General features: G+C 64.5%; 2 protein-coding genes across 5 annotated transcripts in view; both read right to left on the bottom strand.

Annotated features, from left to right (window-relative positions):
* The window catches only part of COL18A1 (collagen type XVIII alpha 1 chain), an 88,112-nt gene extending 64,600 nt beyond the window's left edge, over window positions 1-23,512 (bottom strand). Inside the window, exons 1-2 of the mRNA XM_026520494.4 lie at window positions 23,408-23,512; window positions 23,223-23,317 (exon numbers count right to left, since the gene is read on the bottom strand). Of these exons, the coding sequence (XP_026376279.2) occupies window positions 23,223-23,317; window positions 23,408-23,418 (106 nt within the window). The 5' untranslated portion in view covers window positions 23,419-23,512. The remainder of the gene's footprint in view (window positions 1-23,222; window positions 23,318-23,407) is intronic.
* Window positions 1,842-13,190, bottom strand: LOC113245642 (uncharacterized). 4 transcript variants are annotated; one of them, XR_008957390.1, is made up of 6 exons: window positions 6,497-13,190; window positions 6,139-6,212; window positions 5,037-5,117; window positions 4,127-4,795; window positions 3,679-3,844; window positions 1,842-3,449 (listed from the first exon to the last, which is right to left on the bottom strand). XR_008957390.1 is itself a non-coding variant. In XM_057306871.1 (3 exons), the coding sequence occupies exon 3, from the start codon at window positions 4,160-4,162 to the stop codon at window positions 3,221-3,223; it is 942 nt and encodes a 313-aa protein (XP_057162854.1). In that variant the 5' UTR covers window positions 4,163-5,117; window positions 6,139-6,212; window positions 6,497-9,210; the 3' UTR covers window positions 2,431-3,220. The 4 variants fall into 4 exon arrangements, 3 of the variants coding, with proteins under 3 accessions (XP_057162854.1, XP_057162855.1, XP_057162853.1); XM_057306871.1 differs by having other exon boundaries at window positions 2,431-5,117; window positions 6,497-9,210; XM_057306872.1 differs by having other exon boundaries at window positions 2,431-4,795; window positions 5,037-9,210.
* Window positions 23,513-24,047: the final 535 nt, after the last annotated feature.

Here is a 24,047-nt window from a genome sequence, read left to right as displayed (position 1 = left end):
CTCACCCCTGCATCCTGCCTGGCACTCGGGTCCACACTGACGCCCCCTCTGCAGGACAGGGAGCACCCCAGCCCCCCACACTCACCAAGGATGGGGCCGGCCTTCCCACACGGCCCTGTGGCCACAGTTGAACTCTGGATGCGTGTCCAACAGCTGGGCTTCTGTGCCCAGCCTGACCACGCAGCCACAGACCTGGCCACGGACCAAACTGCCCAGGCTGGGGGTGCTGGGGAGGGGCTACTGCCAAACCTGTGGGGGGGCTCTCTGGCTCGAAGTGGCCCCCAATCCCTGGACACAGGGCCGCCGAGGAGACATGTCCACCACTTTCCTCTCCCTCCTACCCTCCTGCAGCTCCACCCCACTTCCTAGAACCCTCACCTGCTAGTCCACGTGCTCGGCGCCCTCCACTCTGGGTGTGCATGAGCTCCTCCCCCACCTTGTGCCCAACAGGGAAGGGGCAGCGGGCGCTCCAGAGACAAACCCCACTGCCCACATCCCTCCAGAACACCACATGTGCTGGACACCCCCTCCTCGATGTACTCCTCCCCCACCTTGTGCCCAACAGGGAAGGGGCAGCGGGCGCTCCAGAGACAAACCCCACTGCCCACATCCCTCCAGAACACCACATGTGCTGGACACCCCCTCCTCGATGTACTCCCCTCCCCTGATGAGAGTTTTTATGCCTCAAGCTCTTCTCAAACTGCAGCCTGTCTGCATAACATGAACCATGACAAGAGCAAAGCTTCAGACTCCAGAATGGGCTGTTCAAAGGCCCTGGGGTCAACCCAGTCCAGAGCAGCTCCAGCACTTCCTGATGGGGACAATGAGATGAACTGAGCGTGTGCAGGAGACAACTCCAGGGGCCAACCCTCCGGGCCCCCGGCCAGGATGAGGCCCCCATCTCCTCCCCAGCAGCCAGCCTGTGCCTCGGACATGCCCCAAACCCCCCGCATGGAAACAACCAACTGGTACGAATGAGTTCAAGTTCTGTCTCCCGCTCCCTCTGCGTTTCTTCTCCATGTTGACTTTAAATGTCCTGACAGCCCTTCTGTCAAAGCCACCATGCAAAGGCCAGAGCGGCCGTGGTCCCCGGGGGACATGAGGAAGCCGGTGTGGCCGCAGGGCAGGCTGACAGAGGAGCCGACCCCGAGCACGTCAACTGTGGCTTGGAGCTGACTGGAGCAGCTCTGCCTTCAGTGTGAGATCAGACGTGTTGGGGTGGCACCCCCATCCCCGCGTGGGGACACGCTGCCGTCCTGCCCTCCAAGGCCTGGCGTCAAAGGGCAGAAGCCCTCCCTGTTTCCACGACACTCACCTGTGGGACTGGGGGGCTCTGGAGAGGCGCCCACCACCAGCTAAATGCTTCTCAGCGCCATCCGGACCCCCACGTGGCCCTCCGGCAGCCAGCGCCTCCGTGAGCCCGTCCGCAGTGGGGGAAACGGCGGCACAGAGGAGACGCCGCGTCCCTGAGTCACAAGGCCAAAGAGGGGCCCGTCAACCCGCGGAGTAGAACACAGGACTGAGGTGCCCCCAGACGCTGCCAGCGCCCTTGGCCCCTCAGACAGCCACCCCAAGCCTGTTCTCGCAGACAGAGGCCTCTCGTGAGGACAAACGGACGGGAGGTCATGAAGGCCTCGATGAATGGGCGTCCTTGCGGCGTGGGACGGGGCGGGGTCGGTCTGCTGTCTGATGAGCCGGCCTAGGCCCCAGGGCTTCCACTGCCCCTCCCTGGGAGGGGCCTTGGCAGCCGGGCTCCCACCCGTGAGAACCGCGACGGCGCAGCCCCACGCAGCAGGCAGCCCCGTCCCGGTGGTTTTAAGTCTGCTAAGAAAACACTTACAAAAGTGAAGGGTTGTTTTTATTTATAGAAACGGACTGAAATGTTCTTAGGGACATCTGAACACACTGTCCGTGCTTCTCTCCTTGTTCTTCCAGGACCCTTGAGGGTGAACAGAGACGGACATTCAGGAGAGTCTGACCCCTTCAAAATGAATGGCGTTTTCCCACAGGTCGTCACGGCGAAGTGGACGGGTGCCCTCCAGGAGGCGCATCCCAGGCAGGCTCCACGGCACGTTCGGCAAAACTTTGGAAGTCCGGCGGGCAGTGGCGGGGTCGTCCTGATGTCCGCCCATGGAGCAGTGGGCGGGCTCCGGGCAGAGGGGACGAGACGGCTCCCTCCCGGCGGCCCCCTCAGAAGTCCCAAGTCACGTCTCCACACGGGCGCAGAGACAGGGACCTCAGCCCGGCAACCGCGGGTGGCGGATTGAGTACAGGAGCACGGACCCCAGAGCCTCCGCGGGCTGTCGGAAGGAGCCCCCCCACAGATCCCACTGCTCAGCCCTTGACACAGGCCGGTCCTTGAACAAGCTCACAGGCGGCGGCTTTGGGGTCCCTCCCCCCATACCTGGTGCTTCTCCCAGGGCTGACCCGTCCCCCTCGCCTGGGGCTCCCCACCCTATAAGACGCCCTCCCACCTGGAGGCTGTGACCCTCAGCACAGGGGCCCAGGTCCAGAAAGCAGAGGGGGCATCCCGGCCCCTGGTATTGCCCCATTCACAGCTGCCAGCAAGCTGACTGGGGCATCCCCCCAAAGACATGAAGGGTGGGGCCCCCTAGGCCTCTGATGAAGGCCTCCTGCCACGGACCCAGAGTCCAGAGTCAGCCAGGCATTGCGGGATGGCCTAGCATGCCACCTTCCTCGACGTCCAGCTTTGCTCGCTCCCAGCCGGCTCCCCCCCACACTCCGTCCGAAAGCCTCACAGAGCCGGCTGGGGGTCTGCTGGGGTGGGGGGCGTCGGGGAGAACTCTGTAGGGTCTGGAAAAGCATCGGCACAACTCCTGGGGCCTTGATCACATCACCATGCTCTGGGGCGTCAGGAACCCCCATCAGAATGAATCCCCCTCCCCCATGCCATCAGCGCGAGGCCCGCTGTGTGGGGTGGGTCCCGCCTCCTCCGGGCTGTGAGCAATGGCGGCTGAGTCTGCACACAGCAGGCGCTCACTCGAGGTCTTTGCAAACACCTCCTGCTGCCTTGGACCCCAGCATGCAGGAACTTGAGAGAGGAGAGCTCTGTTCTGTCTCAGACCCCCTCCCAGGCCTGCCTGACAGCCCAGATAAGCTGCTATGAATGGAATGTGACCTCCTCCTGGGACATCGGCCCCCAGCCTAGCAAATAAATCACCTGGAAGCAAAACGGCCAGGCTCCTGCAGGACGGAGCGGTCATGCGCGGTTACAGACGGTGCACAGTGGAGGTGTGGCCGTCCCCCCACATCCTGCTTCTGCCTTGGTCCCCCACCACCCAGCAGACCCGCCACGTGCACTCTTGACGCGGGGCAGGGCCCCGTGATCGCGGCCGGCCAGCCAGTGCCCCTGACAGGCTGCCTGATGAAAGCGCTCAGGGCCGGGGGCGTCTGCCAGGCCATAAAAGGTCTCTCGGTGTGGTCTTTGCCTAGAAATAAAAGCAAATTCACCCCAAGACCACAAGACCTGAGACCAAGATGAGCCCTCTCCACATTCTTGGGCTTCCAGGGGCTTAGGCAGCCACCCACGTTCTCCATCTGCCTTTGTAACCAGACCCGGGTTCACCACCAGTGACCCCAAGCCCGCCCTGTGCAGACCAGCCCCCTCCTCCGCAGCCCACGCAGGCTCAGGGAGGGCAGAAGCCCCGGGTGCCCCACCTGGGACCCTTGCGGAGCAGCTGGGCAAGTGGCTGAGGGCCCCTCCTTCTGCCACATTAGTGGATTCGGGACATCTGTGCCCCAGGAGGGCAAACCAACAGGAGCTGGGAGGACCTTCCACCGGCTCCGAACTTGAGCTCAGAGTCACCATGGAGCGTGGAGAGTCCTGGTACATGCAGGGACACAACCAAGGCCCCAGTCCACACCTCACTCCATGCTGGGCAGCCAGCAGCCCTTCCGCGGGAGCAGGGAGCCAACCCCAGGAGTGATGGGCCCGGGGAGGTGGGGAGGGACACCAGCGGCTGAGTGTCACACGGCTCCCAAGGGACCCCACTGACGGGGAACGGAGTGGTGGGAAGACACGCCCCGCAGTCTCTCTGGCCATACGGAGGAACCGCCAGCTAGAGGGCCACAGACGGTAACAGGAAGCACATGCTTCTGTCCGCACCTGTCCCTCACCATGTCGGTGGGTCTCGGTGCCCATGGCCTGTGCATCCGTCAGAATTTGAACCTGGAAGAAGACGCCTCCAGCCCCCCCACGGGACCACAGGGAGGGGAAAGGGGGAGAGGGGACCCAGGAACCAGCCTTCCTGGGACACAGCTGTCAGCGGGGGAGCCTGTCTGCGCACAGACGAAGGAACACGCCCCACGAACACCCAGCCCAGCGCGCGGGGTGCACACACGTCCCTTCTGCGCCAGCAGCGACCCTCCTTCCAGCACCTGCCGCGCCCCTGACCTCTGCCCAGCTCTGCGATGGCGGGCCAGAGAGAAGCACTCCGCATCCTCACCTCCCGACGGGCCCTCGCCTCAGTCCTGGGAGGTGCTGCCGACATGCTCCTCCACGGGCCACGCGGGAGAAGGGCTCACAGACGCACCCTGGGCCACGGTGAAGGAAAGCCACAGTACTCGCTCCGGAGACATTTCAGCGGCAGGCAACGTGCTGCCCACGTACGCATCTACGGAGCGTACCCTTCGTCCACAGAAAGGGATGTGGCTCCGGCACACGCTGCCACGTGGACAGGCCCGGAAGGACCTGGAGCATGTCATGCTCAGCGGGAGAAGCCAGATGCCACAGGACACAGGACACAGGACACAGGATCCCAGCCACGCGGCATGCCTGGAGAGGGCAAACCGCAGACGGAGGGCAGCTGCGGCAGCCGGGCGCGGAGCGCGGGGGTGGGGAGCGACTGCCATGGACGGGGCAGGGGGGCTCCCTCCTGAGAACGTTCCAGAACCAGACACGTGACAGCTGTATGACATTGTGACTAAATGTCCCTAAATCATTGGCTTTAAATGGTTAACTTTGTGCTATGTGAAATTTACCCCCCAAAAATGGTAAGAATCCGATTGTTTCCAACCTGCAGAGGTTAAAGCTCCTGACGTGTGGAGATGGCCCACCTCGTGTCCTGGGGTCTCCTGACCTCCGTCCTGGTCCCTACCTGTGCCAATGGGCCAAGGTCAGCTGCCTTCCTCACAGGCTGCCAGCCCTCATCGGTAGGCCGCCCAACCACGCAGCCCATCCAAGCACATGGCCTCATCCCCCACCTGCTCCCCAAGCTCCAAGGGCCCTGCCCAGACCCCGCACAACAGGGCGAGACGTGCCCTCAGCGGTGCTCGTGGAGGGACGGGGTGGGGGACGGCCAGGAGGGCTGCATGGGGGAGGTGGTGTGAACGGTGTCCTGGGCTCCCAAGACGAAGCTGGGAAGCAGCCTGTGCCGCGGAGGCCCTGGGGCCATGAGTCACTGTGCCTCATTAGTCAGACCTGAGCTCATGGCCCAGGTGTGAGCCCGTATCCCCGAGGCCTCGGATTCCTGAGGCCTCACCCCCTCTGCACCCAGCCACGGGCCCAGCGCTCCCCAAGTCAGAGCGAACTGTCTGCTGGGCGACGGAAATCCGACCCCGGAGCCTGGCAGGACTCCAAGCAGCCAGCAGCGCTGGAGGGTCAGGGCCTGAGGCAACAACCCCACAATAAGACGGCAAATTCGAATGCTGTCGACTCAGGGCAACTCACCCCGCGTCAGCCCCAAACCCCTAGCAGGCCTCCCGGAGCCTCCCGCCAAGCACAGGTGGGCTGTCCCGACACGCAGGCAGACGGGTGAGGTCACGGCCGGGATGGGCGAGGGGCAAGAGGGGGCCTGCCCAGGAGAGGCGGTGCACGGCCCACGGGCTCGACACCCTTGCCAAGCAGGTCCCAGCCAGCGCCCGGGTGGGGTCAGGGGTCTGGGGCCACGGGAGCCATCAGGCCGGGGAACAAAAAGCCGCTTGGGCCGCTGGTGGGTGAGGGGGTCCTGACCCGCCTCCTGGGGTCCACACCTGGAAGTGAGTGGAGGTCACGGGCAGGGAAGGGTCGGGAGGCTTTGGAAAGTTTGTGCACCCTTAGGAGGAAGGGCGGCAGCCGGGAGGGGACGTGGCATTTCAATGTGAGCCCCACAGGGTCCAGGTGCGTCACCAGCCTCTTACCAGCAGCTTACACATGCTCCGGAGAAACCCTGGTTTCAAACATGCACAACGGCTCACAGGCGCACGCGCAGTCCCTGAAAAGCGGTGCATGATGTTGGGGACGCGCTGTTCTGTCAGACCCATGGGCAGCAGCGCCCAGTGCCCTGCCTGCTGGGAACAGCACCCTCTCAGCTCTGCGAGGGCAGCTCCCTTCCCCTGCATTCCCAGGTCCCAGCGGGGCCCCAAGGTCCAGTCCTCCTGCTCCCCAGCCGTGAGCCCTTGCAAGGAGGAGGGCCCTGCGCGTGTCTGCGGGGCGGCCAGGGAGGGCTCCACACCGGGGAAGAAGGCGACCTTACGTCCAGGATGCTGGAGTCCTCACCAAAAGGCAATTGCCCATGGGCAGCAGGCAAAGCAAGGGACGTGTACAAGCCACACAGACCAGGAGCTGGGGGCCCTTGCTCAGCACCGAGCTGCTGCAGACACGGTCCTCAAAGTTGCAAGCCTGGGTGCACTCGAGGCGTCCTCCGACAAGCACCTGCAGGGAACCAGGCTGCAGCGGCCACCCTGCCGCTCCCGGGGGCCTGCAGGGTGGAAGGGAAAGCCACTGCCCCCTCTGCGTGGTCATGGGCCCGTCCCATGCAGGGCCCTAACGGCTAGTGCTCGGCAGTTTGCTTCAGCAGAAGAGGCGCCCCCAAGCCTGCTGCTGCCCTCCCCTCACCCTGTCCTCACATACTGTCCACAGATGGGCCAGCCAAGCTCGGGGCACAGGAGGCAACACTGCGTCCCCCCAGCCCCTGGGGGTCACAGACGCCCCTCACCAGAGAATACAGCCCGAGTTCCAGCACTCGCGTGGGGCCTGAGCCTCAGGCCGCGAGCTGAGCTGGGCCAGCCGGGTTCCCAGCCTGTCGCTGGCCGCCCCAGGAGCTTAGCTGCAGCCGGACCGCCACCCCCCTCCCGCCCCACGGGAGCCGCCCTGCAAAGTACAGCGGGCAAAAAGACAAGTGGCTTAAAGCCCTTGCTCCGGGCTCCCGCCTGTGTGAGGCGTCTGCACCCACACGGTTCTCCCCGGGGTCCCGATAGCCAAGAGCGGCGCCCGCGAGCACTGAGAGAGCAAAGGTCCACCACCCTGCGACCATGTGCAGACACAAGTTCAGGCTCGATGAGGAGGCCTAAGTATCCACCGAGCACCAGCCTGCCGTCGTCCCTCCTCTCCTCCCCGTCCTGCTCCCGCCGTCAATGTCATTAGGGCCCAAATCAAACAGAACCAAGTTCCCATCGGGGCCCAGCTACATCCACCGGGGCCCAGGAAGAGCCCTCAGCCCCTACATCTGTTCTGTAAAACCACGAGCCCTCTGGCCGCCTGGGGAGCACCCCACAGTCCCCCCCCCACGCTGAGCCTCAGGAGGGCCATTCCCGTCCAGGCACCAAGTCTGGATCCCCGGGCTCTGCGCCTTCCCGAGCGGCTGGGAAAGGCAGGGAGGCAGGACACACCCAGGGGACCTGGGGCTTCAGGACCAGGAGCGTGGGGAGCAGCCAAGCCTCTCCTGCCAGGCTCCGCCCCCCCAGGATGCCCTCTCTCCCTCCAAGAGGCGCGCAGAAGGCGCTGGGCGAGCTGTGGCGTCCGCTGTGGGATCCGTACAAGGACAACGTGCGGCTGAGAAACCAAGAAGTCACAGGGCCAGGGTCACACACCATGATGTCTGTGGGCTGAGTCACACACTCTAAACCCTTCCCAAAGGGACCCTAAGACCAAGAGCCTCCAGCGGCAGCCTCTGGCATCTGTGGAAAGTTCCAGCACAGAGCCCCTGACCTGCTTCCGTGCGCCAGCCGCTGTGGGGGCTGCGGGCCCTGCCCTGTGACCCTCAGGGATGCCCCAGAACTGAGCAGCACTCGATACCCTGATGGCCGCCTCCTCCTGGGGGCCCCCCGAGACCCTCTGGGGAGCCTGGTGCTGTGGGCGGCACCCAAAGGGGTGGTCACAAGGCGGGAAGGGGGACGGACAGCCTCCGCGGCCTCGGCAGGGCTCCGTGGGAGGCAAGCCACGTCCCTGAGCCATCAGCCCTGGGACCCTCCCCCACAGGGAACGGCTCTTCCGGAACTGGGCGGGGTGGCTCCCTTTCTTCCAAACTGTGGGCAGAAACCACGAGAATCTGGCCACAGCCGCCTGAGCTCTGAATTCAGGGGCACAGTCCACACCGCGGGCCCGTTTCAGAGGCCAGCCTTGGAGACAGGGCCCACCTCCCCCACCATCTCACCCCTGCACTGTCTGGGCCAGGACCCCAAGAGACACGGGGCCGCTCCCCCGACACAAGGGGACGCTCTCTGCAGGGGACCCCGGGCCATCCCCTCCCCAGGGTCCCGCAGCTAACACAGGGCAGAGCTGGTACAGGTGTGCTCACCTGGGGCCCCGCCCCCCTCCCCACCTGCTTCACTGCTTCTCAGCGAGAGGGGCCTTCTGTCTGCTCCCCGGGTCTGAGCTGCAGCCTTCTGGGCAGCACGGACGGGCTCCCGCTGCAGAGCCCACACAGAGGGCGCCGCGAACATGGATTTGATCGACTTGCTCCTCGGACGCCCTGCAAACGGCCATGAGGAGCTCGTTGTGCTGCTACGCACGTCCGACCAGACGCCTGGGCGCAGAGGCGGCCTGCCTGGCCCCTCAGGGGTTGTCCCTCCCCCCTGGCTGCCCACTGTCCCTGGCCTAGGTGCCTCCGCAGACGGCTGGCCAGGCTCCCTGGCCTGCACACCCTGGCGGGGGCGCTCTCCTCATCCACTCCAGTCCTGCTCACACTGTCCCACCTTAGATCCCAGCTCAAAGTCTGGGAGACCTGGACTGTCCAGCCACGAACCGCGGGGACAACGCCGCAGAGCTGGTCCCAAGACGGCCCCAAGGCTGTGGCTCCAGCTCCGGACCACGCAGCCAGAGGGAAGGAACCTCCCGGCCACGTGTCCACAACACATCTGGGCGAAGACGGAGCTTTTCTTCCAAGGGGGGGTGCCCTGTCGGGCCTGATGTGTTAATGTTTGACCATGTCCCAGATAATTAACTCAGCGCTAACCTGGGTGACTCAGGGGCCACCGGGGGGGGGGGGGGGGTATCTGTGCCGTCGACCTGGGCCGACCCTGCAGAGACGGGGACTCAGAGGTCCACCGTCCTGAAGGAAGTCAGAAGTCCACACAGCACCCCAATGGAGGCGGGAGGCCCCCGGGGTCCCGTCCGCCTGGGAAGCACCTGCGGGTGGAGGCTCCCACATCCTTCTCTCTTCGAGTCATGTGAGCAGTTCCTGGAGGAGTGGGGGGTGACCGGAGCTCCCACAGGCCCCCACACCCAGCAAGGGGACTCAGGGGCCTGGGGACCCCCAGACGAAAGCAGCCACCCTCAAACCTCCACACCCTGGGACCGATTTCCAAACGGGGCCTGCCCCTGGGGTAAGGGAACCGTAGCAGGGCCGTGGAACCCTTGAGCCTCCAGAACCCACACGCAGCGGGCCCAGGAGGCCACGGCCCAGGGACAATGCCGCCTCTCCCCTGGGCGGGGGCAGGGAGCCCATGAGCGGTCCCTCTGCCCCGAGACACAACCCTGTGGGAGCGTGGGGGCACGTATGTGAGCGTGTTGGGTGGGAGGGAGTGAGGGCCCCCCCAGAATGCGACACGCCTCGGGAACGGGGGGGAGGGGCGGCACAACCTGAATGACCGGTGGGCTCAGGGCAGACACCGCTGAGCACGTACCAGTGAAAGCCTTGGGGATTCCAGAGGCGCGGTCACCCTGAGCGGGCCGCCACTACCCCTGCGCCTGTGGGAGACGGTTATCTGCGCGGCGTCTGCTATGTCCTGTGAAACCAGGTCCCTGGCCCGCGGGCGGCGAGGACCAGCAGCCTGCTTCCCGCGAGCTGCTGGGAGGGAGGGTCTCCTAGCAAGAGGGCACCACGCGCAGCTGACGGCAAAACGGTGCGAGCTCCGCTCACCTGGGAGCCTGGACGCAGCCTCCGGGATCTGGCCCCGATGACCCTTGCAGGCGCATCGGGAGCGTTTGCTCATCCGACAGACGCGGGTCTTGCAGACGCAGAGCCGGAGCCGCGGCCCAAATCCCCCCAGTGCGCTGGGCCTGCACCAAACGGCCTCGCTTTCAGGAAGGGGGGTGCGCCCAGGGAACATCCCCCCATCCCACCGCGCCTCCGGGCTGCGCCGAACAAGGGGGGTGTGGGGGGCGCACCAGCCCACGGAGGCCCCAAGCCGACCGCCCGCCGGTGGAGGGGATGACTTGTTACCGCTGCTTTGCCACCCCCATGCGGGGGACACCCCCACGTTCTGTGCAGCGGGGCTCCTCCACTACGACAAACCCGGCCTGGTGACCGTCCCGCTGCACAGCCTGCCCGGACTCCTGCTTCCCGGGCCAGCTGCCGCCACGTCCCGGGGCCCCTCGATGCGCGGCCCTCGGCTCCGCCAGGACGCGGGCCCTCTGCACGCGGTACGGGATCTACAATCTCAGGGAGGGTGCCTGGGCGGCTCCATCGGTGGGGCGTCTGCCTTCAGCTCAGACCAGGCTCCCAGGGTCCTGGGATCGAGTCCCGGGTCGCACTCCTTGCTGGGCGGGGAGTTGGCTTCTCCCTCTGATCCACGCCGCCCCCCCCCCGCTATACTTTCTCTGTCTCTCTCAAATAACATCTTTAAAATAACAATAATAGAATTTCAGTGAGGATGGGACCTAAGGGCTGCAAACACTTCCTGGGACGACGTCCAGCCTGCCCGGAGCCTGTCTGTCCATCTGTCCTCAGGGCAGGCCTCGGAGGGGGCTGAGCAGCCCATGCACGGATGCATGGGTACCAACTAGCCCAGGACAGAGCAGGAACCAGCGTGGATCCCCGGGGCTTGTGGGGAGCTGTAGAGGCCAGTCCCGCAGTGCGAGGGGTGCACGTGAGAAGCAGGACGGGTCATCATCGAGGTGCCTCTGCCCTTCCAAGAGAAAGGCAGGACCGTGCACGTGGCACAGCAGGACCCAGGCCACGGGAGCAGGGCCTGCATGTGGCCACGCCCAGCTTCCAGATGAAAATGTGGCTCCCCCAGTCCCTGGGTCCCAGGAGCCGTGGCCCCTTCTCCCTGAGTCCTGCACCACTGGCTCCCGGTGGCCAGCTGGGAGGGCAGGTAGCCTGTTCCACGCGGCCCCCATGCCATTCCCCACCGCTGGCCCCAGAAGGTTCCAGGGGGCGGCAGGAGTGGGCCCTGGGGAATGCCATCCCCGCCAGCCCTAATCCTGTTGCTGGGATACTCGCAGAAGAGGCACCTCGAGCGTGCTGGATTGGCGTCCGCCAGCACGACCTTCCCCCTCCTTCCCAGATGTGCTGGGGACCCAAATCACCCGGAGTCCTCGGCTGAGCCGGAATCAAGGCGGGAGCTGTCCCAGTGCCCCGTGGGGACAGTCCTGCGGCACAAGGGCCATCCACGGTCTGCTCCTGGGCCCGGAGGAGCTCAGGCCCTCGTGCCTTCCTTAGCCCTCTCACACAGGCGACGCGGGTGATGTGGGCGGATGTGCGCCCTGAGTGCAGCTCTGGCGACCCAGGACGGGGCCCGTCTGGCTTCGGCTGCCAGCCTGACCTGACGGTGACGTAAACAGAGGAGACGGGACGCTTGGGGGACCCCGCTGTCCTCATGCATCTCTGATGGAAGACGAGAGAACGCAGCTCTGTGCCCAGAGCAGACACCCATTCCCCAGGAGGACAGCGGGAAATCCTCCAAAAGCAGCGTCTGGGATCCCCAAGGTCATCTGTCCAGCCGTTCATGGAGACAACAGTGCCGAGCAGGCCCAACCTGGCGCGTGGCCCTGGGGGTCCAGGGTCTCTTAAGGGACTGGACGCCAGACCCCAGGACCCCAGGGCCCGTCCGCGTCTGGCCCCTGTTCATGCGAGCGCTGCCGGCTGTCAGGACTGAAGGTCACTGTTACTGGGAGGTGGAGGGGGTGTCCAGAGCAGAGCCACATGGCTGTGGACATGCACGGGGCTGTCGCGTGGCGTCCCATGGTGGGGACACGTGCAGGACGTGGACGGGCCGTGGCGCATCCACCATCTCCTCTCCTTGTGCAGAGAGTTCCCCGGGTGCCCATCAGCACTTCACGGAGCACCCTCCTACCCTGGTCCCTGAGTGTGACGCGTCCCGCGGGTAGCCCAGCCTCACCTGGCCCTGCGGGACGGAGACGACATGCCCCCAGCTCCTGGGTGAAGTCCAGTGAAGCCTGCAGGAGCACGGCAGCATACGTGACCCCCGGAAAGGGCCTCGAAGCCACGGCGGACAGCAGGAGCGTCCCCCAGACACTCAGGTGCCACGGACGGGAGGCGCAGGCCTGGCGGGACCCGGCGCTCTGCTGCCTCCCAAGGGGACCCAAGGACGGGCAGGCACACACAGCAGGGAGCTCGCACACCTGGAGGAGACCCCGTGACCCAAGGCCCCGGCTCACGGAGGGGAGCTCACAGACACAGGACAGACCGAGGGGCGGCCGGCCGCGGAGGCAGGAGGAAGACAGGACATCGGACGATCTAGCTGAATAGGAAGGGAGCCGCGTGCGGCCGCAGGAGGGTCTCCGAGGACCCCACCTCATCTCGGTGCCCTGCCTGGTCTTCTGGAAGCTCAGACTCACGGAGAAAAGAAATCGCAGCCCGCGGGGTCTCAGCGCGGCCTCTCAGTGACCCCGCGCACACAGTCCTGATCGCCTACGGAGCCCCCGGGGAAGCGCATCAAGGAGCTAGAACGTTCGTTAAAAAGACAAGGGTGAAGGTCGAATGAGGGGCTTCTAAATACCTAAAAACCCACAAAGGGAGTAAATCCCGCAGCCCTGCTCCAACCACCTCGTGAGCAGAGGGGTGCCGCCCGTCAGTCAACCGAGTCCGTGAGGCGAAGGGGGAGACCGAGGCAGAAGACGTTTCTCCGGGAGGCCGCCGTAGGACTTCCAGTCGAGCCGCAGGTCTGCACGGCAGGGTTCGACGGTAAGTGTTACTAGCTAGTTAGGACTCGAAAACCAGTATAACCAACACCTAGACCGCGGAGCACAGGTCCGAGGCTAGGACCAGACCACAGCAGAGTGGTTTCCCACTGTACGAAGCAATGCCGCCCCACCCCCACCCCGCGACCCAGCTTCACGCCCTCACCCGTGCCCCTGTCCCCTGGCCTCTCCTCACCGGAGTGGGGCCTGCAGACCTGCACAGAGGCCCGAAGAGGCCTCTCCGCTTCTGAGAGCCCGAGGACGGCAACTTTTCACCCCCAAGTCCGCGGCCCAGCCCCCAGTCCTTCCCCAGTTGGGGCAGCCCACAGCACTGCCCACGGGACACAGAGCCACGCCTGGGGGACCCTTCGACCTGCCTGGATGTCCCCCACATCTGCTCCACATGTGAGGTCCCAGAAAAGGCCGCTGTGCCAAAGAGTGGGTCAAGGTCGCCCATACACAGAAGCAAACAAAAGCATAATTAGGGGTGAGGCCAGCGTGGCCCTTTCCGTGAGCAGACCAGTCTCCACTCGCACCACCCACCAGGTCTCCGGGCGCTCCTGCTGCGGCATCCAGATGGCCACGGCACATGAGCGTCAAGTGCTTCCAGACAGCTCAGCACACGTCTGGTCAGCCTTCTTTCTGCGGGAGGCTGGGGTGGTGCCAGATGGGGTCCCCAGTCCTCTGCCCTGGGTCAGACCGCCTCCCTCCCCCGCTCAAGCTTCCCACCCCTCCATGCACACTGCACCCCTGGGCCCCCTGGTCGGCCGTTCCTGGGCGTGCCCAAGCCCCAGTGCTGGGACAGGAGCGTCCCCTGAGCTCTGAAAGGCTGCTAGGACAGACCCACTGTGGGTGTCTCTGTGGGGCGCCCACGCTCAGGGGTGCAGGTGTGCAGGGCAGGGGAGCTGGCCGTCAGGACCTGAGGGGCAGGAAGCACATCCCAGGGGCCCTGCACAGGTGGTGGACCGGGGTCTCACCCCGACATAGCACGCTGCAGGTGAGAGGCCTTTGCAGGGACCACGACCCCAGTCCTTCCCGTGACCTAATGCTGGGCTGGGCAGTGTCCCGCAGCTGCCATGACAAATCGCCACAAAGCTCGAGGCGCAGAACAGGACACGTTTACTCCTCACAGAGCTAGAGGTCGGGAGTCCAAAACCCACGTGTCAGCGAGACCGGGCTCCTTGCCGGGGGCTCTAGCAGAGACACTCTTCCTGCGTCTCCAGCCTCCAGGAGCACCTGCACTCCCTGGCTCGCTGTCCCTCGCTCCCCCGATGGCGGCTCCCTGGCCCCCGACTCTGCCTTTCCTGCCTCCCCCCTCCTTGTTAGGCTGCTGGGATCACAGGGAGGCCCCCGTACCCAGCTTGCCGGCTCAAGGGGCTTCATCGCATCTGCAAGGCCCCTCCCACCACGTAAGGCAGCTTTTCACACGTCCTGTGGACTGGCACGTGGATATCTCTGGGGGCTGTCATTCAGGACCACATTCGCCATGAGGGATTTGTGTCTAGATTCTTAAGTGTGGGGACGTTAGGCATCCAGAATGCCGGCGTGCCATCTGCCCTCTCACGGGCAGGTGGGACTGTTATCAGGACGGGGAAGCGGGTTCTGCGCCCAGAGCGAGGGGCCATCCACAGGCGGCCAGGCCAGCGGCGGGGTGTAGAAAGGGGGCCCAAGTCTGTTTAAAATGTCAGATTTCCAGGCGCCTGGGTGGCGCAGTCGTTAAGTGTCTGCCTTTGGCTCAGGACGTGATCCCGGCGTTCTGGGATCGAGCCCCACATCGGGCTCCTCCGCTGCGAGCCTGCTTCTTCCTCTCCCACTCCCCCTGTCTGTGTTCCCTTCTCGCTAGCTGTATTTCTGTCACACAAATAAATAAAATCTTTAAAAAAAAATGTCAGATTTCCCCATAATGACGAGAAAGGTTGTGTTGGGATGGCTTCTTTTTCCTTTCTGGGTCCAAACCTCCAGTGGCATTCTTAATTATTTTCACAGTAAAAGGTTATGAATGAGCAACACAGCGGTTCAGAGCCAGCCGGCTAAGCCGGATGCCCTGGGGAGCAGGCCCATTTCAGCCAGAAAACAGGAAGATCCTGGCTGCCCCGAGGTGGGTCCCCCTCCATGCCCAAGACAACCAGAGGTCATTGCCAACACTGCCTGCTGCCGTGGGCACACGGTGACCCCACAGATGACAAGGGTCAGCCTTGAGACCAGAGAAGGGGAGCCAAGCAGCAGCCAGGACCTTGTCTGGGGCCGGAGGGCCTGGGGCCCGGGGCCCAGGAGGGGCGTCTGATCGCAGAAGGGCCCCCTCCTCCCAGGGGCCGAGAGGCTGAAAGGGGTTCAGCACCAGGTGCAGACTTGCTTAGGGGGACAGGATGCTGTTTGGCTGAAATCATTACTTACGTTAGAAAACCCTCTCCCAGCTCCATTGACAGCTGGCTCCAAGGGGCACCTGCCGGCCTGCGATCCTGTCCTAGAGGGTTTCCCAGGGCACTGCAGGTGAGGGGAAGGTGTGTGACCGAGGGCCTGCAGGGCAGCGTCCGGGAGGCCCCAGGGCTAGAGGGGCCTTCACCCTCCTCAGGACCTAGGGCAGGGGGGAGGGCCCGGAAGGTGAGGGCAGGCCAAGATGACAGATGACTGAAGGGGGCCCAATGTTCTTCTTGAGCCCTCCCCAGACGGCTCCACGTCGGGTGGGGTCCAGATTCACAAGCAGGGACCGGCCTGGGTCCAGGAAGCTCCTGGCTTGCTCGCCGGCTTGCAGAGAACAAGAGACTTTCTCAGCGGGAGAATTTTGTTTAAATACAGCAGCCTAGTAACAAGAGCCAACAAGCAGAAGCAGGTCCATGGCCCTGATGCCTCCAAAGGGACATGGGGGTGGGCGTGGCTGGCCCAGCGGGGCGAGAACCCCCGGAGGACTGGGGGCACGGCGGTGAGTGGGTGGCTTTCTCTAATAGAAACCATCCTTTGAGCAGGCAGAGCCCACCGCCAAGTAAGAAATGCGAAACCACGTCCTGCTCCTGGAGTGCCCCTGTCCCTCCTCCCAGGCCCTGACCAGCCAGCTAGGTGGAAGCCATCCCCATCACGGTCCCCGGGGCTCGGCAAGGCGTGACCAGGACCCACCCCGGAAAGCTAACGTGCGATGTGCACTCCCTGAAGGAATGTCCCATGAAATCCCACAGAGCCCCACTGTCTGCCCCATTTCACAGCTCACACACAGAGGCACAGAGAGGGTGAGTCACCGGCTCAGGGTCACACAGCGCTCGGGAGCAGCCCTGGGATTCACACATGGGGCCTGGGCTCCTACCCACCCATGCATGCGGAGTGGACTGCCAGGCCACCGGCCAGCTGCAACAGTCCTCCACGGAGGGACTGCAACTGCGCTTTCCAAGGACTACCCCGCATCCCGCACGCACAGGCAGAGTGAAGGTGTTAGCAGCTAACACGAAGCTCGTGGCCTCCCATGTGCCCTGCTCACCCGCACAACCCTCACTAACTCCTGTCCTGCCATGCGGTCGGGCCCCGGTGTGGTCCCTGCACCGGGCCTGGCACTCGGGTCCACCTCTGAGGGAATAGGTTGTAAAAATTAGGGAAAAAATAACTCGGTGCCTTGAGAAATAGTCCCGCCGCAGGAAGGGCTGTCCACACGGTAGGAAGTGTGCGAGATGCACCCCTGCAGCGGCAGCTCAAGGCGGCGAAGCCATGAGGACGACGCGCGGTCGAACGCGGATGCCGGAAGCAGGGGGTGGGGGGTGCGATTCGGCCTGTCTGGGCTCCCGCGTGTTCGCCCCGCTGGCCATCGAAAACTTACCAAGGAGAAAGAACATGAAAGAATTTTTTTCCCCACTTGTCACATTAGCCAGATTTTCAAAGTGACGGTGCTCGCCCGGCGGCTTGGGCCGGAAGGCGCACAGTCACTAACGCCGCCCACCGGGACGGACGCCCTCCCCGCCCGAGGGCCCCAGCCACAGCCCCACACTCGGCCCCCACACCGGCCGGCCGGGGGCTCTGGGGACAGACGTGTGACATTACCGGCCTGAGGGAGGCTCTCACCAGCCTGGGAGACAGACGTCCCCACCGCAAGGCACACGCGGTTTCACCTTCCCGTCTTTCTCAGCAGGCAGGGTGCCTTGCTCATAGAAGGTGCTCAAGAACGCACATAGGAAACAGGATGTCCATGGATGAGTGGACAAAGAGCCCAGGTGGCTGGTCACCCCAAGGGACCCAGCAGAGTGACCAGGGAGGCCTCGGCACTCGTGGCCTCCCAGCCCTGCACCAGCCAGGGGCGAAAGTAAGCTTTCCGAGGTCCGAACAAACGCCAGCCCCCACCTGCCCTCAGCCCCCAGGCCCCCAGCCGGGAAGCAGCCCAGACACTTGGCTCCAGGGGTCAACTATCCGGTGCAGGACAAGAGGCCCACCTCAGCCTCTTTCCTCCCCCAAGCCCACTGGGTGGGTTAGGTCTCTGCCACCCAGCTGGCCCACTGGGGGTCCAGGATGCTACCCCCTCTCTCCCTGCATGCCCCTGCCCCTCCCAACAGCACAGGGTGGGGACCACACTGTCCACCGGACACTGAATCCATGATCCTTCCAAGATGAGGTCTCTGGTTGTCTAAGTGGAAACATGGAAAAAAGGTCTCCGTTCATCCTGGAGGCGTAGGGCATCTGGACTCAGGCCCCCGCAGAGGTGCGCCCAGCCTGCGGCTCCGAGCAGATGGACAGCAGCTCCACGAGCCCATCACGTTGCCGGGACAGGGACGTCCGCTTTGCACAGGTGGGCGCCAAGAGGCGGTGAACCCGCTGCTGAGCCGCGCCCTCCCTGCCCCGCCTTCACCCCGAAATAGAGGGCCGCCTCCCCCATTCCGCGAGAACAGCCGTGTTAGCAGGCTCTCCGCAGACAGAGGACACCCACCTGTCAAGGGCCAGCACCGTCTCGAGGATTCCCAAACTCGGGTTCAAAACAGAGGATGCCAAATTGTGACTAATTTTGAATCTACTCAAAGGAGCAGCGCAACATGTAAAACCAAGTACCACAGGCCAGAATCAAACAAATGCGTGAATAAAATATATACATAAGCAGCACGTGTTGCTGCAGGTCGAGCCCAGGCCCCGCCCTATAGGCGCCACCAAGCTCCCACGGCACAGGCTTCCTGTCCATCACCTGAGCCTCGGCTCCGGCCGGCCGTCCTCTCCCAGGAAACGCCCTGCGGAGGCCAGCCTGGCCCGCGGGCAGTGCTCTCGCCCACCCCAAGACCGCCTGGTCCTCAGAAGCCAGGCGTGACCGCGAGCCCCGGCACCACCCAGCTCCGCGCTGGGAGCCCGTGCCCTGCCTCATCTGGGGATCAGCCCGGAGGGACCCGTCTGCCGGCATGAAATCCCAAAGAGAGGTACATGCCCGCGAACAGGTTCTCCTTCCGGGGCTCGGGCTGCAGACAGCCAGCAAGGCCGTGCTCGGGCTTGTTCACGCCGGTGGTGCTGGAGAGGCAGGATGCGCTCCTGCAGGCCGGCGGGCGGAGCACACCCCTGCCCTGCAGCCCCCACATTTCATCTGACTCAGCGCATCCGTGATCTAAAGCTCCTTCTGACAGCCATCCTGCTGTGGCCCAGACCCCTGACCCAAACCACGATTGGCCCGTCGTCCAGCCAGCCACGAAGCCTCCACGCCCCTGCCGACCCCGGGCTGGGCCGGGGCGGGGGAGCAGAGCAGAAAGGGCCCCCATGTGGACGTACAACGTGCAGCATAAAAACACGACGTGTGGTGTGTGCAGTGTGTGGCCTAAGGACATGTGCAAAATGACCACCTGCTGCTCAGCGTCCCGGGTCTTCCCGCCACAGGGGAGGGGAGGGAGCCACGGCGGGGAGGTGCGAAGCAGGGTCTGCACACACCGGCAGGAGGGTGGGGAGGGTGCCCGGAGGCACCCTTGGGAAGGAACCAGGGCCTGGGAGAGGGCTAGTCCCAGACCCCGAGCCCCCAGGGAGGGGAGGCGTGTGTCCAGAGGAGCCAGGCCACAGAGCCCTGGAGGCCACAGAGCACACTGTTCTCATTTTTTGGCGCCATTCCTGTCAAAATGTACCAAATTTAATAATCTCATAAGCACACCAAGCATACATTTTAATTTTCCTAATATTTTACTGCCCTGCCTCAAGAACAGCCTCAAGCTTCTGGGGGTTTCACACGTCGAGCCCCGTGATGCCCCCTCTCCGGGCTGAGGCCAGAAGCGAGGACGGCTGGTGCTCAGCCAGCTGTGTTCTCTGCAGAGCGGCTGCCACCTTGGGGCACGTGGTCCACTCACTCCCGGAGAACAGTGACCCAGAGCCTCAGGAGAGGGAGACCAGAGTGCGACACCTGTGACTGGCCACACAGGCACGGGGTGGCCGCACCTGACCAGAGGGGCAGATGGGCCCGTGCCGCGGGCAGCGACCAGCCCACTGCAGATGGAGCCGGGGCTGGGGGCTGGTCATCAGCAAGACCGGCTCCTCCACGCCACACCCTCGTCTGACCCCTGAGAGCTGGCAGGCCCCCGTACCCACTCCCCACCCTGGAGACCACCCCTCAGCGGCTCAGCCCTTCCCAGCAGGCCTCAGGCCATGAGAGAGGGGGAGGCTCACTGGACATCATATCAGAAGAGGGTTTTGCCCCATTCAGCCCGTCATCGACTGTGAGGTTCTGGGGAGGCTCAGGGCTCCCCTGGCAGGTGCGGGGTGAGCAAGGGTCTCCAACACAGGCCCCTCGCCAGGCCCTGGCAGGTCTCCGTGGGCCCTGACCTCGGCAGCATGGAGCATCCGATGGCTCCCCTTTTTGGGGGGAGGGTGGACAGCAGCTTACTGAAGAGAAGCAGGTAGGCCACCCCCAGCCCTGGATGGAGAAGTGGGGCATGGAGAACCCCTCTGGGCTACACACAGACGACAGCTCCCCGTCCCAGCCTGGCCGCCCTCTGGGGCCCTGAGGCTGTTCTCGGCGCAGTCGCTGCCCACACCAGAGAAGGAGGGGGCTACACACCCCACCCAGGGCCCCCCCACCTCTCCCAAGGGCCCAGAGAGCCAAGCCTTTTCAACAATTTGGATGAAGGGAACTAAGCACTTTTGGTGGAGAGACAGCATGGATGTGTGCGTGCATGTGCGTGTACATGTGTGTGCACATGCGTGCACGTAAGCGTGTTGGCCTATACCTCCGTGTGCGTGCCTGTGCGTGCACGTGCGTGCATGTATGTGTGTGCATGCACACACGCATGTAAGCACGTGCACACGTGCATCCAGTGAGACGCAGTGAACATGGGGGGCAGGGCTCTCCGGATGGGCTCAGTGTCGCTCCTTCTAGGTTTCCCCGCACAGGACGTTCCCCTCTCCTCCTTCTTTTGAAGGAAAACAGGAGTACCCTGAAAAACGAGTTTTGCTGAAATTCAAAACTATCTTATGAAGTCCCGCACCCGAACCCTGAGACGCCCCTGCAGCTGGGCCACAGCTTCACCGAGAACAGGCCCTAGACCTTGGATGAGTGTTTCCCATCTGCTTCGGTCCAGCATTACTGGGGTGCTGCGCCCCAGGATGACAGACACCCACAGACACGGGGGCCCCTAGGATTGGGGCTGTCTCTCATTCAAACCCAGGCCCCTTGGAGCCCCAGTGAGGGACCCTGAGCTTCCTGCGGGAGGCCGAGTGGTGACAAGGGGTGGGCGCCACGGGCCCAGGGGCGGGGGGCTGACAGAGACAGGCCAGAGACAAGATGACTGGGATGGAGACCAGGGTCCTAGGCATCCTGCAAATGCCCACCACACTCGGTCCTTCTGCCACAGCCCGGCGCTGACGTACCGCTCGCAAACACATCCAGGGCGTCCGCAGCCACGCTAACCCACACGCTTCCACCAAGACAGCGGGCCTGCAGGCAGTCCTGAGCTCTGAGGTCATAAACAGGCTCGGCCCATGGACCCCCGCAGGCGTCCAGTTACAGGGAGGGGGTGGGGAAGGCACGAGCTCCGTTTATGACCATCAGAGCCACAGTGACCAATCCTTACACAAAACAGCAAAAGACTTTCTTCTTTTTGGCGGGGGGCGGGGGGGGGGGGGTCAGGTGCAACACAGACAGAAATGTGGAAAAATGCATCATTTTTAGTCAGAAAAAAATGTGCAAATCAGCAAACTGGGCCTCAAACCTTTAATTGCCAAGGATGATTTTTAAGGGTTTCTAGAAGAAATTGAGCCTCTGCTAAGTTAGGATTTCACACACATTAAGTCTTCTCCAGTAACACCTAGAGGGGCAATTATTATCCCATTTCAAGGGGACTTAGCCCCAGCAGGGGTGAGCCTCGTGCTCCCCACCGAGCCTGCTTCCTGCATTCCACCAGGGGCCCTCCTTCCTTCCCAGAGGACCCGAGACCATGGCAGCTCCTGTGCAGCCCCCATAGTGGTCGGGACGCTGAGCACCCACGGTGTTTCCCATCGGCACTACGCCCCCTCCAGAAATCCACTGTAAATCCAACACCCTACCCCCAGATCTCAAGATTGCCTCTCACCAAAGCTTACTGACATAACATTGTATTGTTTCCACTCTGTGGCTAAAAGCCATCAGCCCTGATTTCCTCCCCTTTGATTACAAAGTTTCATAAACCAGGGTCAGATTAGAGAGGAGGCGTCAGGCTTACAAATTCCAGCACCTGCAGCCCTGGGCTGGTCCTTGTGCACATCAGCAAAGCCCAGGCAGCCGCAGGGAGGGACCCTGAAGCCAGGACTAACAGCCCCAAGCGGCCCTGGGCGGTTGGTAAGAGCTCAGGGGACACAACAACGTATAAGGACAAACGTGTTCCCCAAACGCCCCTGGAGTTAACTCATAGAAGAGGAAACAAACAGGTGCTTCCGGCAAATCTAGTGATGAGGCAGTTACTTTTTAAAAAGGTCTAGGCTGCTGTCAAGCTGGTGTCTACACCTACTGGAAACAATGAAACAAGTTACTATTTCTCTCTCTCTCTCAAGTCCTGTCCCTCCTTCCTGGCCAGCTGTGGCCAGCAGGTGTGTTGCTGCTGGGGTGACCAGTCAACACTCTCCCACGTTCACTCCAGCCTGCAGAAAAGGGCTGTCGGGGACAAATGTCCACACAGTATTGCAGCTTTACCTGTGACAAAACTCCAGACTCCCATGGGGTGAGGGGTTCCCTTCCATGACTGGCATGCCCGGCAGGCCACCCCCGCCAAGGCCTTTGTTGGGCCAGTTGGGAAGACTACCCAGCGGGCCGCGTGTTTGGGGCCGGGGTCTCAGGAGCTGGCACAGGAAGTCTGAGCGCGGCTGGGACGGCGGCCCTGCGCACAGAGTGCGGCCCACGCGGTTAAAGCCGTGGGTGCCGGCCAAACAGCCGGCTTCTGAGCATTGTTCCCGGCTGCCGGCCTGGCGCTCAGGCCGCATCAAAGGGGACCGCGCGCAACCCGACACCCTGGCGGGCGCGGGGACACAGGCCTGGCGGCCCGGGCGGCGCACAAAGGCTGGCCCTGGGAAGCCCGGCAGTTTAGCCTCAACAGGTTGGAAACGCAACGAGGGCGCTCCGCGCTGCACCGTCTGCCCGGAGACCTGCCAGGGCCCGCGCGCGGTCACTCCCGGGCCCGGAGGCGCGACCCACTGAGGCCATTCAGGCCCCGGGAGGGACGAGCCGGGTGACGCTGACACAGGCCCTGCGGGCCGGCGGCTGATGACCTGCGTCTCCGCAGCCCCTGCGCGTGGAACGGCCGCCGCCACCACCACAGCCCTGGCCCCTCGTTGGCCCTCCGCCCGCAGCGCGTCCGCCAGGCGCGCCAACTTCCCCGCGGAGTCGCCGAAGTTTGGTCACGACGCAAGGGTCTCAGGAAGTGGAAGGTCCCCACTATCCCTCGGCCCAGCCGGGTCTCTGACCCTGCGGCGGGCAGGGGTGGCGCGAAGCCCCGCAGCCTAAGAATGAATGGCCGGCTCGGGACACTGGGGACACTTGGCTTCGGCCCGACCCCGTTCCCCTCCGCTCGCCCGCCGCGGCCACCTGCGCGCGTGGGCAGAGCCGGGAAGCCTCCCGGGACCGAAGCCGAGATGGGCTGGGGTTAAGGCCGCCGCCGCCTGGACCGGCCGGAGACCAGAACCAAGCGCGGCTGGCAGGGGGCCGGCCTGGCGAGCCAACCTTCGCGTCCCCTCCCGGTCTTACCTGGCTCGGCGGAGGCCGCGCGGACTCCGAGCAGCAGGACCAGCGGGGCGAGCACGTCCAGGAGGCTCCACGGCCGCGGCCGCAGCCAGGGCCACCTGCGGGCGACAGGCCACAGACCACAGGTTAGAGCGCCGCGCGCGTCCACTGCCCGCCCGCGCGACCCGCTGCCCCTGCCCGCCCCGCACCTCGGCGCCATGCTCGTCGGGCCCGACAGTCAGCGCCGCGGATGCTGCGCGCTCCGCAGCGGTGCGCCCTCGGCCAGCAGCGCTCCGGCCGCGGGGTCGAACGGGGGCGGGACTGGGCGGGGCGGTGGGCCGGGGGCTCAGGGACGGGCCGAGGCGGGGCGGGGCGCGGGGGCGGGGCGCAGGGCCCAGCCGGGACGAGGCGGGGACCGAGAGGGGCGGAGCTAAGGGCGGCCGGGGGCCACGGGACGCGCAGAGGAGGAGCGGAGGCCCGGCGGGGCGGGGCGGTGGGCGGCCGGGAGCGCCCAGACCCGCAGGGGAGGAGCCCGGACCCCGCGGGGTGCAGGGCCTCGGCCGCCCGCCGGGTTGGACCAGGGTGGTGGACGGGGGGGGATGGGGGTGGGGGGGTAGTCCGCGGGGACAAACAGGGCTCGGAATGGGATGCAAGCCCGGAACCGGGTGACCCGCCGCTCCCCCGGGTCCTGGCTGTTTCTCCCCGCTCCCGCCCTCTGTCCCCTGCGCTCGTGGCCCGCCCGCGCCCCCGCCCCCGAGGGAGCTGCCTCCCGCCGCTGCCCGAGACTGCACGTGGGGTCCCGGCCTCCAAACCCGACAGGTCCGAGGGTACTCAATGTGTCCAGCAGGC

This window comes from Ursus arctos, unplaced genomic scaffold, assembly GCF_023065955.2.
Source record: "Ursus arctos isolate Adak ecotype North America unplaced genomic scaffold, UrsArc2.0 scaffold_4, whole genome shotgun sequence".
Taxonomy (NCBI): Eukaryota; Metazoa; Chordata; class Mammalia; order Carnivora; family Ursidae; genus Ursus; species Ursus arctos.
Note: the sequence above shows the minus strand (reverse complement) of the source record. Positions and strands in the feature narration are given on the sequence as shown.

Bases quoted from the DNA above. Each gene is read 5' to 3' on its own strand.
- LOC113245642 (XM_057306872.1), bottom strand. From the start codon at position 4,162: ATGGGCACCGAGACCCACCGACATGGTGAGGGACAGGTGCGGACAGAA.